Below are 17,651 nucleotides of genomic sequence, written 5' to 3'. Positions count from 1 at the left end.
CTCAGGAGGTCATCTAGTCCAACCCCTTGCTCAAAGCAGGACCAATCCCCAACTAAATCATCCCAGCCAGGGCTTTGTCAAGCCTGACCTTAAAAATATCTAAGGAAGGAGATTCCACCACCTCCGTAGGTAACCCATTCCAGTGTTTCACCACCCTCCTAGTGAAAAAGTTTTTCCTAATATCCAACCTAAACCTCCCCCACTGCAACTTGAGACCATTACTCCTTGTTCTGTCATCAGCTACCACTGAGAACAGTCTAGATCCATCCTCTTTGGAACCCCCTTTCAGACAGTTGAAAGCAGCTATCAAATCCCCCCTCATTCTTCTCTTCCGCAGACTAAACAATCCCAGTTCCCTCAGCCTCTCCTCATAACTCATGTGTTCCAGTCCCCTAATCATTTTTGTTGCCCTCCGCTGAACGTTTTCCAATTTTTCCACATCCTTCTTGTAGTGTGGGGCCCAGAACTGGACACAGTACTCCAGATGAGGCCTCACCAATGTCGAATAGAGGGGAACGATCACGTCCCTCAATCTGATGGGAATGCCCCTACTTATACACCCCAAAATGCCACTGGCCTTCTTGGCAACAAGGGCACACTGTTGACTCATATCCAAATTCTCATCCACTGTAACCCCTCGGGCCTTTTCTGCAGAACTGCTGCCAAGGCATTCGGTCCCTAGTGTGTAGCGGTGCATGGGATTCTTCCTTCCTAAGGGCAGGACTCTGCACTTGTCCTTGTTGAACCTCCTCAGATTTCTTTTGGCCCAATCCTCTAATTTGTCTAGGACCCTCTGTATCCTATCCCTACCCTCCAGCGTATCTACCTCTCCTCCCAGTTTAGTGTCATCTGCAAACTTGCTGAGGGTGCAATCCACACCACCCTCCAGATCATTTATGAAGATATTGAAAAAAAACGGCCTGAGGACCGACCCTTGGGGCACTCCACTTGATACCGGCTGCCAACTAGACATGGAGCCATTGATCACTACCCATTGAGCCCGACAACCTAGCCAACTTTCTATCCACCTTATAGTCCATTCATCCAGCCCATACTACTTTAACTTGCTGGCAAGAATACTGTGGGAGACCGTGTCAAAAGCGTTGCTAAAGTCAAGGAATGACACGTCCACTGCTTTCCCCTCATCCACAGAGCCAGTTATCTCGTCATAGAGGGTAATTAGATTAGTCAGGCATCACTTGCCCTTGGTGAATCCATGCTGACTGTTCCTGATCACTTTCCTCTCCTCTAAGTGCTTCAGAATTGATTCCTTGAGGACCTGCTCCATGATTTTTCCAGGGACTGAGGTGAGGCTGACTGGCCTTTAGGTCCCAGGATCCTCCTCCTTCCCTTTTTTAAAGATGGGCACTACATTAGCCTTTTTCCAGTTGTCCGGAACTTCCCCCGATGGCCATGAGTTTTCAAAGATAATGGCCAGTGGCTCTGCAATCACATCTGCCAACTCCTTTAGCACTCTCGGATGCAGCGCATCCGGCCCCATGGACTTGTGCTCGTCCAGCTTTTCTAAATAGTCCTGAACCATTTCCTTCTCCACAGAGGGCTGGTCACCTCCTCCCCATGCTGTGCTGCCCAGTGCAGCAGTCTGGGAGAAGACCTTGTTCGTGAAGACAGAGGCAAAAAGAGCATTGAGTATGTCAAGGTTCCTTCCCCACTCTGAACGCTAGGGTACAGATGTGGGGACCTGCAAGAAAAACCTCCAAAGCTTATGTCAAAACTTCCCCAAGGTACAAGATATTCCACCCTTTGTCCTTGGATTGGCCACTACCACCACCAAACTAATACTGGTTACTGGGGAAGAGCTGTTTGGAAACATCCCCCCCAAAATACTTCCCAAAACCTTGCACCCCACTTCCTGGACAAGGTTTGGTAAAAAGCCACACCAATTTGCCTAGGTGACTACAGACCCAAACCCTTGGATCTGAGAACAATGAAAAAGCATTCAGTTTTCTTACAAGAAGACTTTTAATAGAAATAGAAGTAAATAGAAGTAAAGAAATCCCCTCTGTAAAATCAGGATGGTAGATACCTTACAGGGTAATTAGATTCAAAACATAGAGAACCCCTCTAGGCAAAACCTTAAGTTACAAAAAAGATAGACAGAAATAGTTATTCTATTCAGCACAATCCTTTTCTCAGCCATTTAAAGAAATCATAATTTAACACATACCTAGCTAGATTACTTACTAAAAGTTTTAAGACTCCATTCCTGGTCTATCCCCGGCAGAAACAGCATATAGACAGAGACCCTTTGTTTCTCTCCCTCCTCCCAGCTTTTGAAAGTATCTTGTCTCCTCATTGGTCATTTTGGTCAGGTGCCAGCGAGGTTACTTTTAGCTTCTTAACCCTTTACAGGTGAGAGGAGCTTTCCCCTGGCCAGGAGGAATTTCAAAGGGGTTTACCCTTCCCTTTATATTTATGACAGAGTACATTAGCTTTTTCCACATCCTCTGTCACTAGGTTGCCTCCCTCATTCAGTAAGGGGCCCACTTTCCTTGACTTTCTTCTTGTTGCTAACATACCTGAAGAAACCCTTCTTATTACTCTTAACATCTCTTGTTAGCTGCAACTCCAGGTGTGATTTGGCCTTCCTGATTTCACTCCTGCATGCCCGAGCAATATTTTTATACTCTTCCCTGGTCATTTCACATAATGCAGAATTGTTTGTGGGCTCAGGGAACCAGAATTGATTGATGTGAGGGGATCGTTCTGCAGATCTGCGCAGATCTGCACAGATCAACAGTTGCGACAGACTTTCAGGATGGTCAAGGCAGCTTTCTTTGAGATTTGTGCTGAACTGACCCTGAAGCTGCAGTGACAGTACACCAACATGCAATGTCACATAACCACTGAGAAGCAGTTCATCATTGCTATTTGGAAGCTGACCATCCACAACTGTTTCCAACCCACTGCCAACCAATTCAGTATGTGGAGATTGACTGTGGGGACCACTGTCATGCAGCTCTGTGTTGCCATATTGGTGAAAGTGAACCAAGGTACTGGTGAACTCGGTTATAAGGTTGGTAATGTTCATCAGATTATTGATGGTGTGGGATGTAGAGGGATCCTGAACACTACTGGGGCAACTGATAGGACCCATGTGCGCCTATCAGTTGCCCTCTCATCAGGCCTTGCAGTTTACAAACACAAACGGGTATTTCTCCAGGGTACTCCTTGGTCTGGTTGACCACTGAGGTAGATTTACAAACATAAACGTTGGGTGGTCTGGAAAGGTCCATCATGCCTGGATCATTTGGAATTCACACCTGCTTACCTTCATGAATAATGGAGAGTTTGCCCCCAGGATCGCTACAGACATCAACGGTGTAGAGACTGCTCTGATCATCGTGGAAGACCCAGCTTATCCTCTGCTTCCCCAGCTAATGAAGCCATTTACAGGGTACTTGGATGAAGAAGGAAACTGTTTAACTATTTCCTCCATAGTTGCAGAATGACAGTGAAGCATGTATTTGAGCATCTCAAAACTAAATAGTGTTGCCTTATGTCTAGAACAGAATTGGCCTTGGATAATAGGTGTGTGTTATATTTTGTACAATACTGATGAGAGTCAGGGAGAAAATTTTGACAATGGGCGGGAGGCTGAGGTACAGAGACTTGCTCAGCAGTATGAGCAGCCATTAAGGTGTCCACCAGAAACCAAGCCACCAGAGCAATGCTGTGAGAATTCCTTTTTGTTCTTTCTTTGAGTCTGGGGTCTGAAAATGTGCAGCGGTTAACTGCGTTGGTGTGTGTCTTTGTATTGTGAGTACTGGAATTGCTTTATGCGCGACAGAAGTGCCAAGTTGTTGCACTCTATCTTGTCTGTGCCTTCATACTTTTGTAAGAACTGACAACCTATGAAAATGTGTTTGCGTGTACCACGCATGCACTGCAGTTTCTTTATGACTAATGGCTTTTATTGCTCAAGTTATGCCAGTACATAACAGCCAAAAGTAAACCTAGCAAAGATTGTAAAAACCTGAAAAACTGAAGCGATCTGAAATTCACCACAGCGCAGTGGAGAGGGTGGTTAGCACACAAGAACGGGGGGGGGCGGCTCCTATACACAGGAGAGTGAATGCCTTTTCTTTACTTCTTGTCCTTCTGTGGTTGAGTGTCAGGAAGTTGCCAAGTGCACTGGATGGTTTGATTATGCTGGGCTCCAACATGGTGGTGTTACCACCCTATGGTGGGGCTAGGGAACGGTCTTAAGGAGCACAGCCAGAGGGCTACAGCAGGGAACACGTGATGATATTTCCCAGTACCCTGTATTATCAAGGGGCTGCAGAACATGGTTGGGTTCTGATAGAGGGTACTGCACTGTCTGTGCTTCAGTTTCCCATCCGTAAAACAGGGATTATAGCACTTATCTCACAGGAGTGTTGCAACGTACTCCGATACCACAGTATAGACAGATAGCCCAGAGAACCTTGTCAACTGGGCTTTAGTCATAGAAGGGAAACCAAATGTTAAATCAGAACCACCCTCAGCAGAGGCTGTGAGCTGCTACCATCCTTCAGGTTTCTTTTATAAACTTCTTTACACAAAGCAGCTGCACCCAGCTGTGGGCTACACACCAATATCAAATTTGCCAGCATGAAGGGGAGAACTAGGATTGGGGAAACCACTGGATTAGTGCTGGTGTTAATCCAAGAGCAAAGAACAACATGGGGCAAAAAAGAGAGTCATACTACTTCAGTCCAGCTGCTGAGGCTGGAGTGGCAGCTGTAAGGCCCCTTAATGTTTGCAAAGCCTACCTTTAGGCTGAGGAAGTATTTCTTCCTCCTCTTCCCTACCCATAATCCCTTTAGCAGGCCATCACAAAGCACAACTATTCTGGCTTCGTACGCATTTTGGGCATTTCACCCTATATGAACTCAAAATTTTGGAAAGAACAGTGTTTTTAGATACTTTTCTAAAGCAATTTAGTTTAATCTTCCTTACACATTCTTCATCTACAAGTCTATGAATCATGCTTGACTACTTTGTTTCAGTGCAATGCTTCAATGAAGCATCCAATACAACTGTGACAGAGTGGCCCTGCTATGCATTTCCCTCTATCTCCGTATTAAATACCATGCCCACCCGAGTGGTATGTGTGGTATTATTTAAGAGACCTCTTTCACATTACAAGAAATCTACTTCAAAAACACCTCCTTTAACACACAAGGTTTTGGATGCACTATTTCAAAGGCATCCAAGGCAAGGCAAGACCAAGGCTCATTGGTGACAGTGGGAGGAGAAAGATAACCAGACAGGCTTGTATGCTATTCCAGTTTTGGATGTGTGATGTCAAGCCTGTAGTGGAGGCAGGAGAAGGTCTTTGACAGGCTAATAGCATTAGCTGTACATTTGGAAGTCAAGCCTTAGTTCTATTAAATGAATTTAAAAACAAATGCTACATAGTTGTCACTAGAGTGGTAAATTCTCGGTTTACATTAGTTTGTTCAGCAGTTAATCATAATTACACAACTAATAGCAGAAAAACATGTCATAATTAGAGGCCTCCACGGATACAAAATTTATATCCATGGATGCAGTTATCCTTGGATATAAAGTGGATATCCATGGAGCTACAGGGCTCTACCAGGAACTGCAGCAGCAAAATCAGCAACATGGTGGGCCGCCGCTCACAGGAGCCAGCGCCCAGCCCAAGTAGCTCCTCCAGCGTGGCTGTACCGCCCCCAGCCCTACCCACTAGGGTGGGCATCAGGCTCACCTGTATCTGTCCCTGGTCGCACTAGTGTGTGCAAGTGGCTCCCACACTCCCGGACAGGAGTCCCTTCCACACAGTGGTGTGAACTGGCCAGATTTAACTGAATTAACTAAAGCTCAATCCTTAATTTAACAACTATTTTTGTCTTTATCCCAGTTTAGTCAAGCCATAAAAATAATAAACTAAAAGGAAAAATATTGGTTAATATGCAAAATAGAAAAGTGTTCTCTCTAAACAAATATTCAAGTGCATAAGCTTGTATAAAAAGCAATTACATGACAGACCAGCAGACTGTATTGTAAGACTGTTTCAAACTTCAAAGTGAAAATGTTCTCATGCTCCTTTAACCAAGTAATACGCACTGAAAGAGTCACTCCCACTACAAAACTCTTTTAAAACTGTTCTAATAGGATTTTCTCTAGCTCATTAAAATTACACTTTTACAATCTTTAAGCACAGACCCAACCATTAATTCAAAACCTACTTAGCAGCAACACCTGTCTTATAAAGGATTATAATTTAGAAACTGCAGTGTCACATCATTAAAATAGAACTATTCAGAATAAGACTATTCAGGTTCTTTTCAACATGGAGATGACATTTCTCCTTTTTTGGTAGGCAAGTATCTCTGCTCCTAAGAGTATTTCCACAGATTCCCTCACAAATATATGCAAGCCTGAGTTACCATGTCCACCCTTGGGAATTGCAAGCCCATTAGCAAGAATTTTTAATGAACCTGTAAACTCAGGGGTTTGTACTGTATGATTGGAGAATTGCTAACATAGTTCCTATTTTTCTGACTCTGCTTACATAAGAAAGGAAAAAAAAAAAGTGACCTGGGCAACTACAGGCCTGTTAGTTTGACATCTGTAGTATGCAAGGTCTTGGAAAAAATTTTGAAGGAGAAAGTAGTTAAGGACATTGAGGTCAGTGGTAAATGGGACAAAATACAACATGGTTTCACAAAAGGTAGATTGTGCCAAACCAACCTGATCTCCTCCTTTGAGAAAATAACAGATTTTTTTAGACAAAGGAAATGCAGTGGATCTAATTTACCTAGATTTCAGTAAGGCGTTTGATACCATGCCACATGGGGAATTAGTTAAATTGGAAAAAATGGGGATCAATATGAAAACTGAAAGGTGGATAAGGAAATGGTTAACAGGGAGACTACAATGGGTCCTACTGAAAGGTGAACTGTCAGGCTGGAGGGAGGTTACCAGTGGAGTTCCTCAGAGATTGGTTTTGGGACCAATCTTATTTACTCTTTTTATTACTGACCTCGGCACAAAAAGTGGGAGTGTGCTAATAAAAGTTTGTGGATGATACAAAGCTGGGAGGTATTGCCAATTTAGAGATAGACCGGGATATCATACAGGAAGATTTGGATGACCTTGTAAACTGGAGTAATAGTAATAGGATGAAATTTAATAGTGAGAAATTTAAGGTAATGCATTTAGGGATTAATAACAAGAATTTTAGTTATAAGCTGGGGAAGTATCAATTAGAAGTAACGGAGGAGAAGAAGGACCTTGGAGTATTGGTTGATCATCGGATGACTATAAGCCGCCAATGTGATATGGCTATGAAAAAAGCTAATGCGGTCTTGGGATGCATCAGGCGAGGTATTTCCAGTAGAGTTAAGGTGTTAGTACCGTTATACAAGGCACTGGTGAGACCTCACCCAGAATACCGTGTGCAGTTCTGGTCTCCCATGTTTAAGAAGGATGAATTCAAACTAGAATAGGTACAGAGAAGGGCTACTAGGACAATCCGAGGAATGGAAAACCCGTCTTATAAAAGGAGACTCAAGGAGCTTGGCTCGTTTAGCCTAACTAAAAGAAGGTTGAGGGGAGATATGATTGCTCTCTGTAAATATATCAGAGGGATAGGAATTATTTAAGCTCAGTACCAATGTGGACACAAGAACAAATGGATATAAACTGGTCATTGGGAAGTTTAGACTTGAAATTAGAAGAAGGCTGGAAGAGGCCCTGGAGGTTTTTCGCCTTCCTCTGTAGCATGGGGCACGGGTCACTTGCTGGAGGATTCTCTGCTCCTTGAAGTCTTTAAACCACGATTTGAGGACTTCAATAGCTCAGACATAGGTGAGAGGTTTTTTGCAGGAGTGGGTGGGTGAGATTCTGTGGCCTGCATTATGCAGGAAGTCAGACTAGATGATCATAATGGTCCCTTCTGACCTTAATATCTATGAATCTGGTGGCCACTTGCTGGATTGCAGAACCAGATGCTATATAGAGAAAGTACTGCATTTCAGGGGTTGCTTTTGCTTTTTATTTTATTTTTTTTAAAAAGAATCAGCCCCTTTGCAATGACACTAGCTTTAGGCCACCTAAAATCTGAAAAAAAATTAAAAATAATGGGTTAAGAGTCATTCAAGCTGGCAGAAGTTTTGCTCTCCACCAACACCCATGAAGGAGTCTGGAGGCATATCATTTGTTTTTTATGCCTTGGCAGAAAAGGAAGAGCTTCTTGTCTAAAGCAGTAGCAGCTATGCGTACACTGCAGCTCAGAGTGAGCCTCCCAGCCCAGGCAGACAGACTCATGCTAGGAGGGCTCGAGCTGGCATACGAAAAATAGCAGCGCAGACATTGTAGCTCAGGCTGGGGTTCTCAAGCCCATCTGACACCCCATATCCGAGCTTGGGTGGCTAGTCTGTCTCTCTGCCAAAGTTGTAATATCCACCCTTCTAGCATACTTGCTCGAGTCCAGCTAGCATGAGTCTGACCACCCAGGCGGGGAGGCTCACTCCCAACTGGAGTGTAGACATATCCAGAGAGTCTTGCGTTACCTTAAGTCATCACAGAACAAAGCTTAACATCCTTCAAGTTATTTAAAAAAAAAAAAAGTCTCCCACATGGTTAACAAAAACGTTGCAGAGGGACAATGCTCCATTGAGATGCTTGCTCTCATAGCAGTGTAATTCAGTTCCAGCACTCTGGGAAAATGTTCCTAGAGTACAGATTTCTTTCCAGAAATCTTAAGTAGATTGACACCATCCCTGCATGAATTACTATTTATACCAAGGCAATTCAGCCCATCTTTAGTCTATATATATATATAATTTTTTTTTAAGGGTGAGAAAAAGAGTATTATGTCATATCCCTTTTGGCTCTATGGAAAAGTTAACCAATCCATCTTTTATCACAACATACTATATCACCAAGTAACCAGTTCTGTGAGCATGTCTTTAAGGTGCACAATTACACATTTAAAATTTTATTAGCTGATAATATTTTAACTCCAACTATTAGGACAATTGAACTGACTGAGGCCTTGTCTTCACACAGAAGTTGTACCGTTGTTAACGAAATCATTCAAAAAACTGATTTGAGGTTAACGGATGTAAATTCCTAATGAGGGCACTTTTAAATTGACGTGCATCTGACTTATGTTGTTTTAAGTCAGTCTGCATAAGCCAGGTGGACACTGATTTAAGAGTGTCCACATTGGATTTGCACGGACTTAACTGAAATGTTGTAAAGAACAATTTAGTTAAACCAGTGCAATTTGTGTGTCTACAGACAAACCCAAAGACATTTAAGACAATACAACTGCAAAAGAGCATGTGGTTCAGTATCACTTCCACAAGGATACAAAGTCCCACAGAGCTATATCCCACAATTCCTGGGGCCTGTTTGTTCCAGTCCTTCCACTTGCTCACTTCCCACTCACCTCCTTTGCCCCAGTCCTATCTACTCACTTCCCGCTCACCCCCCTGCACCAAAAGCTACCTGTCAGTCAATATACCCCTGTTCTGCATTTAACTCTTAATCAAACACAGCCTGTTCTATTTTCCACACAGCTCTGCCAAACAGCATTACAAGATTCATACTCAGCATACTGCTAGTTACCCAGAGATGCACTCCAGGGTGGTTCTTAACATTTAAGTACAGCAAGGAGCATGATTTTGTGAGAGGCACCCAAAATTTGCAATTCTTTGAGATCCTCTCAGAGAAGCTGGTGGAGGAGAGGGATCAACTGGACTGGTGTGCACTGCAGGGAGCACATCAAAACACCTTAAGACCCTCTACCGCAAGGCTAAGGGTGGCACTCGCAGGTCCAGCAACTCGCCCTCTATCTGTCCTTATTACAAGGAGTTAGAATGGGTGTTGATCGCTGCCCCAAGCACAGGGCAGAGTCCACAGCCTTGCACAACATGCTTCTGAACAGGGATGGATTAAGGGGATGAAGTCCCAGGCATGGCCTCCCTCATTTGCATGTCCTGGCACTAAAGGGTCAGGCCAAGCTCTCTATATGGTTCTAAGAAGGTCTGCTTCCACATGCCAAAGTTCTGAAGCCACTGCTGGTTGTCTCAGGTCTGCATGATGATGTGATCCCACCATGCTATGCTAATTGTCTTGTACCAAAAGGATCCGTCTACACATGAGGAATCTGCAGCGATCGCAGCAAGGGACAGGTGTCTCCAGACTGCCATGAATGAGCTCCCCTCCATGTCCTGTGTCCTCCACAGTTCAGAAACTGCATCTATCATTTGGTAGAACCTCTACCCTGCTGCATTTGGTAGAACATCTATCCAGCTCAGCCACAAGTAGGGGCAGCTCTTCTACCAACACTGGATCCAGGGTGGATTTAAAAAAAAAAAAAAAATGATTTAAAAAAAAATTGCTTTCCTTCCGCCCCCAAAAAAGCATTTTAATCAAAAAAATCCAATCTAAAGGTATCTTAATTAAAACTACACTATTGCTCAAAGATATCTCACCATGGAATAGGGATTATAAATTCTAATTCTATAGCATGAGACAATATATTCATGTAGTGTTTAAGAAAAGTTTTGTAAATGGGTTCCAATAGTTCATGGATAAGGGTCCCAATTTTATGGGGTTCCAGGGTCTTCTGTATAGATTATTTAGGTTAATCTATCTATCTATCCAGCGGGACTCAGTGCTCAGTCTAGAAGATACCAACAGAGATGCTTAGTTTTGCAGTTCTCAAACTGTGGATTTGCGTCTCCAGAGACAACATGCTTGTTAATAGCAAAAGTGTTTTTAAACAAACAAATAAATAAATAAATAATATATAGAGGTGAGAAATAACAGACCTCAACCCTATTGTCCCTCTGCAAATTTGTGTACACAAAGTCAATCCCTTACCTCTCCTAAAAGTGCAAAGTTTCAAAAAATTCAACGAATAGAAGATTGTTGGGGGCGGAATAGATCTGGAGAAGGAGAAGTCTGGGGATAAATGGGAGAAGGGAGGGACAGGCAGTAGTAACAAAACTGAAACTGTTTTGAGCAGCATATTCCAGAAGTCTTGAGGTCTTTCTGAGTGTAGCCTTCATTGATTTGAGATCTATCATACCATTCTCTCACTAGAAGGGAAAACCTATAATGGCAGCAGGCCGCAAGAGACACAGTTTGGGAATATTTTAATGAAGTTCCTCTACCTGTGGGTAGGACAGGCATGCACACAAAATGCAAACAGTACAATAAAGAAATGTAAGACCTGGTTGCCCAAATGAAACAACATCATGAGAAGTGCTCCTTCTCAGGAGGAAGCTGCGCTGAAGATGATGAAAGGAACATGTCTGAACATGCAGGATGCTCAAGCAGGTTGGTAAACTTTTTTAATTCATACTTCTTTCTTAAGGACTGCCTGTCTTCCTTATGGACTATTCTTGAATTCTCATATTTGAGCAAAAAAATATAGTTGTTACTCTATGGTACTATCACTTCAGATGCAGTTGTGGTAAAAAATAAATAGCTGAAATGGGCAGATCTTCCTTTTACAATTTCACCTTTAAAGTAGTACTGAGTGTCAGTGAACACAATGAGTAATACTAAATGAGCAGTATGGTAATAATAATTAAATAACTTCACTGACTTATTTTGTTTAGGAGAATCCATCCTCAACATACAGGGCTCTGAAGACTATCCACCCTCAATATCACCATCAATTTTTACAGTTTCAGAGTTATTGACAATGATAGTGTTTCAGTCACATCATATATGTCATAGCCACAGTAAGCAAAAAGAAAAAAGAGCCAGCAGATTACAAAAAGAGGTAACTGATGAAAAAATTGCCCTTTTTGTTTATGCAAATATCTCTCCTTTCCATATGACTGAGAACCCACACTTCATTAACATGGGTCAGTCATTAAGACCAGGATACAGCCCACCCAACAGAGCAGATATCGCAGGCAAATTGCTGGATAAAGTGTATGAAAGACAAATTGAGCAGTGTGCAAAAGGTCTAGAGGGTAAAAGACTTCAGTGTTCCATAAATAAAGGCTAATGTTATCGAAATTGAAAAATACTTCCATAACAACTACTTTGCAGCAGCTGTTCTGAAAAAAGTGGGAGGAACCAAGCTAACACTTCCCACAAGACGTGCGATGGAACTCAGTATTGGACTGTTTTGAGCACTATATCAAGAACTGCCCTAATCTGATGACAGTTTGTGAACAAAATAGTGAAAAAATAGATGGCACTGTCACAGCCAAAGTTCTCAACAGTGGGCTTAAGAGAAATGTTGAACACATGCCGGGTACCCTGAAGCTTATTTCTGTAGCCCTGAACAAAATGCAGGGAAATAGCTGTTTTATTGCTGACGCTGTTGAAATTTGGAAGGAACTGAGTGAGCTCTTAAAAAGAGAAATATGCAATGACAGAGTTAAATTATAAGCATTAAAAAAAACAAATGGGACAAGCACTATCTTCAGGTCATTTTCTTGAAAATATTCTCACTACTTGGTACCAGGGTCAAACCTTAACTGCTGAAGAAGAGGAATTGGCTATGACCTGGACATCCAGCAATCATCCCTCCATAATGCCAACTATAATAAACTTCACAGCTAAGGGTGAAACACTGAAGAAATATTTGTTTGCTGATGATGTTTTAAAGAAAGTCACACCAGTGAACTGGTGGGAGTCACTTAAACACTTGGATTCAGAGACTGTTGAAGTGATAATCTCACTTTTAACTGCAGTAGCTTCTTCTGCCCATGTAGAAAGAATATTTTCTTCCTTTGGACTAATTCTTTCCAAACTGAGAAATGATTTGGGACCTGAAAAAGCAGGAAAGCTTGTTTTTCTTTTCCAGATTATGAACAAACAGGAAAATGAAGGTGAAGGCGACTGAGTTAGCTGCAGAAGCCCAATATTTTAAGTTTCTCCTGTTGACCTTGCTGGCATCGTCAATTTACTATGTTTTTATTAAAAATATATTTCATTTAACTATTTTAGTTAAAACCAAATTTAACATAAACAAACCTGATTTTTAAAAACTTGAATGTTTTTAACTAAATTCAAAAATGCATATGCTTGTTTTGTTAAAATATTACATGTTTGCTGTTGAAGAAAAAAAATCCACAATACAGAACAGTGTTGTTTTAGTTAAATAAAACAAATTAAATGTCTGTCTAGTGATGTTCTCCTCCTAATACAGCACGGCAAGGAAATCCTCCAAATATTAATGATTAACTTGTTGAATTGGAGATATTTATGAAGTCATTGGGAGGTGAACTATCTGCTTCCATTACCTTTGGTAAATGAAATAACCAAACAACCATTCATTTTCTGATAGAGCTGTAAAACTAATCCGAAAAGTTTTCAAAATAAATCACTTTAAAAATGTATAGTGTGTACCTTCTAAAAATGAAACCTACAACTATCTCTGAGTTGTGAAGAATATGTATTAAGTTTATAACAACCAACAAGAATGCACTTCTATGTAGAAATTCTTGATTAAATCAAGTCTTCCTGACTCGGGATTTAAATCATGATTTAAATTAAATCCACCCTGACTGGATCCATGACATAGCCTCAGCTGGAACAGACAGAAGTGAGAAGCGTGTAGAGGTGGAAGTGCTTCAACTAAATAAGTTGGTGGGCTGAAATCACTTCTGCACACAGGCCCAGGAAGGACAGACAATGTATCACACAAACTGATTCCTAGAGTGGCTCCAAATAGTGAGACATTAGGAAAACTGGAATACGTTTCCAGAAACCATAGCATCAAACCCACATAACTGCAGCGTCTGTGTGAACATTGCTATAGGGCAAGGGTTGTGTGAGGCTGTACACTGTGGACACTCAGAGGCAGGCTTGGCTAGAATGTGCCCACATACATGCAAGCCAGAACATGGGTACACACTGCAGTATAGGAACATATATATAAAAGGTGAGAGCTGCATTTTAACACTTTCTCTGTAAATGCTTTTGAATCATGAAAGTGATATTTCACCTACTGTTAGAATTTATCTATCTAATCCCTCTCAACAAAAGGAACATTTCTTAGCCAGTGCACTCACTAGCTCTTTCTCGCTAACCTAGTTTATTTTCTTGAAAATCTATTGGGGTGTGTCACTTTCAATCTTTGTTTCATTGAAAACTGCTGTGCTTTTACCTCACTGCTGACTCTCGGAAGCACTGGTCTAGCAGCTTAGCCTTGTCCAAACAAGTAAATTTCTTCAGACAACAATCCAGCTCCTTCTGAAATTAAGTGGATTATTTGCGTAATGTAAACATCACACAGTTAATTATGTTTCCAAGTTTGCCCACCCATTTTTGTGGGGGAAAAATCTCAGTGCAATAGTATAATCTAAGCATTCTTAACATTTTTGTTATCTCTTACTCAATTGCAAAAAGATAGCATTTGCTTCTTTTTGCCCACTAACACAGAATCCATCAAGGGCCATTGGAAGCTGTGTCCACACAAAGTCCAATATTTCTTGCACACTCAAAGTTTCCAATCATTCAGCACATGTGTAAGTGTTTGCAGGGTCAGGACATAAAACCCTAACCCTCATAAACAGGACTGAGTTTATGGGCTTGTGTACATGGGGAAATTCACCACCACAACTATACCAGTATAATTATATCACTATAATCTCTGCGTGTACACACTTATTCCAGTGTCTTTTTTGGTTTAGCTTATGTCACTTTCAACATTCAATTTAATGACATCCGATTTTTTTTTTTAAAACTTCCTATGGTTACAAGTCTATACTTAAGTTTACTAAAACTAAAAAGGTTGAAATACTTAACTGAAAAATGAAAAAGGAATCATAAAACTGCAGAAGTTGGCATGGAGGCTAATGGTCAGTACATTAGAACCCAAAATGACTTTTAGCTAGCATTTTTTTTAAAAAATGCCTTTGTTTAAAGTTGGTGTGCCACCTTCTTAACCACAGCTCAAGTCCCCATTTAAAGTTGCGTGATTGGGGAAGTATTTCCATCAGCAGCTGCAGACCTGCATTAGTTTTAATTTCTATGAAGCACTGTAGTATTAAGACATCTTGCTCATACAACTATCCCACAGCGCACCAATTACAAATGTGAAAGAGTTACAATAATAAAAGATGTAAGAGTAGACGGCAACAGAAAAAAAAGGAGAGGCATGTGTGGATCTACTGGTAGCAGTGCTGACTGAAGTCAACTAAGGTTGTTCAAGCTAGATTCTATTCTGCTTCAGCTATCTACAAATTGTACATTTAGGTCTGATTGCAGAATCTCTGTTACTGGTTATGATGTAAGCTGCAAAAGTGGCAATTTCAAATTTTCCAATCCCAACTGAATTTGGGATCTGACAGGAAGATCAGTTTTTGACTGATTTGCTCAGCAAATCTGATAGGAATTTAATAAATGTGAAAGCCCATAACAGCTAATTATTTAAATAAATAAAAAAATCCTTAAGTGGGGAAACAGTGAATGGCATAATAGAGATAAAGTTTAACTGACTTTCAATCAGGCTTGTGCTCTTAAATCATTTTGGCCCATGTGAAAATTCCACCTCCTTCTTTAAATTTCCCTACTACATCAAATGAAATGAAGAGAAAAAAATCTTCTATGGTAAGTTATAAAACACTTGTACAGGGAATTATTACCCAGGAACTCAGAAATCTTCCTTGAAATGAGAATTTTGATCTCCCCCCACCCATTATAATATTTACTTCTACCTTAGAAACTCAAATGGCAGCTTGCATGGATAATGTAATGAGCATACTTACATGATTAAATGTTCGCAAAAAGAAAAGGAGTACTTGTGGCACCTTAGGGACTAACCAATTTATTTGAGCATGAGCTTTCGTGAGCCACAGCTCACTTCATCAGATGAAGTGAGCTGTGGCTCACGAAAGCTCATGCTCAAATAAATTGGTTAGTCTCTAAGGTGCCACAAGTACTCCTTTTCTTTTTGCGAATACAGACTAACACGGCTGTTCCTCTGAAACCTATGATTAAATGTTGTTGCTCTAAGACCTGACTACATTAAGAAAGATGGAAACACAGTTGTGGCCATACTATATTACATTACAAGGGGTTTTCTTCCATATATATGGAGAAAACAAGTGTCTGTGTTGGAGAACCATGATTTAACCTTGGTTGGTACTTAGGCTTAAACATGGTTCTTTGACAGTTACTTCTGTCTACACAGGCAGGAATAAACCCAGCTACAGGTACGTCCTCACCCACATCTGAAGCAATGGGGATTTTACCCATGACAGCTTATGCTCAAATAAATCTGTTAGCCTTTAAGGTGCCACCGGACTCCTTGTTGCTCTCCTCGACATGGACGTCTCAAAAATTTCGGTTAGTTGTACTGCCATTAGTGCAGCTCAACTAGTGGTAGCATTAAAGTACGCTGGTCACTTATATTTCAGTCAGTGTCACCCAACCATTCTCAGATCATAACTCAATGATACAGTGGTTAAAAACAGATGGCCCATATACCATAATTCACCAACCACTGCTATTATGACAAAAGCTACAACGGTAGCAATACAGGCAGGGAAAATGTAAGAGAAATCAGAGTGTAGATGAGGCCTAAGCATCACAGTGTTCCTTAAATACAGAGTTTTTGTACTAAGGAAGGGGTTTTGGACGCTGGTTCCTTGAAGTGGTGTGGGAGGATAAGTAAAATCTATGCAGTCATCTGTTGAGGTATATTTTGTATTCAGTTAAATATGTATGTAGTGCACACACACTGTAGGATTCCTCCTGGCCAAATAATTGATTAGTAAAGTACTTTTAAGAAAGGATTTTGTGGGTGACATCCAAATACCAGCTACCTCCCCCACAGCCACCGGGTTATACTAAGGGCAGTCCCGCGCCTGCACTGGGATTAGCAGCCTGGCACATTTCAGACAGGCAAATCGCTAACTTGTCTGTGCCACAAAGTCCCCAGGAGAATCAGCATCTCCTGCCGGCCCCGCTCCCATCCTCCGCCCTCGGGACCAAGCCAAGCTTCAGCCCACGGCCAGGGCAAGCGGCTGGGTCTGGAGGCCCCGCTCCCGCAGATGAGTTTCCAGGAGACCGGGAAGAGCGGCGAGAAACCGCCCGCCCGGCAATTTGTAACGAGCGAGTCCCCGCTTAACACCCCCGTCCCACCAGGCCGCGGGCAGCCGCAGGGGGCGAGAGGTGGTGGGCGCAGCCCGGCCGGGCAGGGGCGGCCCCAGCCTGCGGGCGGAGGGCTGGGTGGGGCGGGGAAGCCGGGCTGGCGGCGGCGGCGGCTGCAGGGCGGGGCGGCGAGCCGGGCCGGGCGGGGGCACGGGGCAGGGCGGCTCCCAGGCGGGGGGTGGGGGGGGGTGTCACCTCTTGACGCGGATGATCTGGTCGCGCATGGGGCGGATGTCCTGGAAGCTCTGCTGGTTGACCAGGCTGTAGACCAGGATGAAGCCCTGGCCGTTCTTGATGTAGAGGTCCCGCATGGAGGCGAACTGCTCGGTGCCGGCCGTGTCCAGGATCTCCAGCACCGAGGGCGACGCGTCCACCTCGATCTCCTTGCGGTAGAAATCCTCGATGGTGGGGTCGTACTTCTCGATGAAGGTGCCGGTGACGAACTGCACCGTGAGCGCCGACTTCCCCACCCCGCCCGAGCCCAGCACCACCACCTTGTACTCGCGCATCCTCCCGCCCGGCGCCCGCCCGCCGCCGCC

General features: G+C 42.6%; 1 protein-coding gene across 1 annotated transcript in view; it reads right to left on the bottom strand.

Moving 5' to 3' along the window:
- The window catches only part of RAP2A (RAP2A, member of RAS oncogene family), a 34,849-nt gene extending 17,218 nt beyond the window's left edge, over positions 1-17,631 (bottom strand). The window contains exon 1 of the mRNA XM_048853750.2: positions 17,308-17,631. Coding sequence (XP_048709707.1) covers positions 17,308-17,621 — 314 coding nt within the window. The 5' untranslated portion in view covers positions 17,622-17,631. The remainder of the gene's footprint in view (positions 1-17,307) is intronic.
- Between the last annotated feature and the right edge of the window lie 20 nt (positions 17,632-17,651).

Source organism: Caretta caretta, chromosome 1 (genome assembly GCF_965140235.1).
Source record: "Caretta caretta isolate rCarCar2 chromosome 1, rCarCar1.hap1, whole genome shotgun sequence".
NCBI lineage: Eukaryota > Metazoa > Chordata > Testudines > Cheloniidae > Caretta > Caretta caretta.
This window is presented reverse-complemented; position numbering and strand designations above follow the sequence as displayed.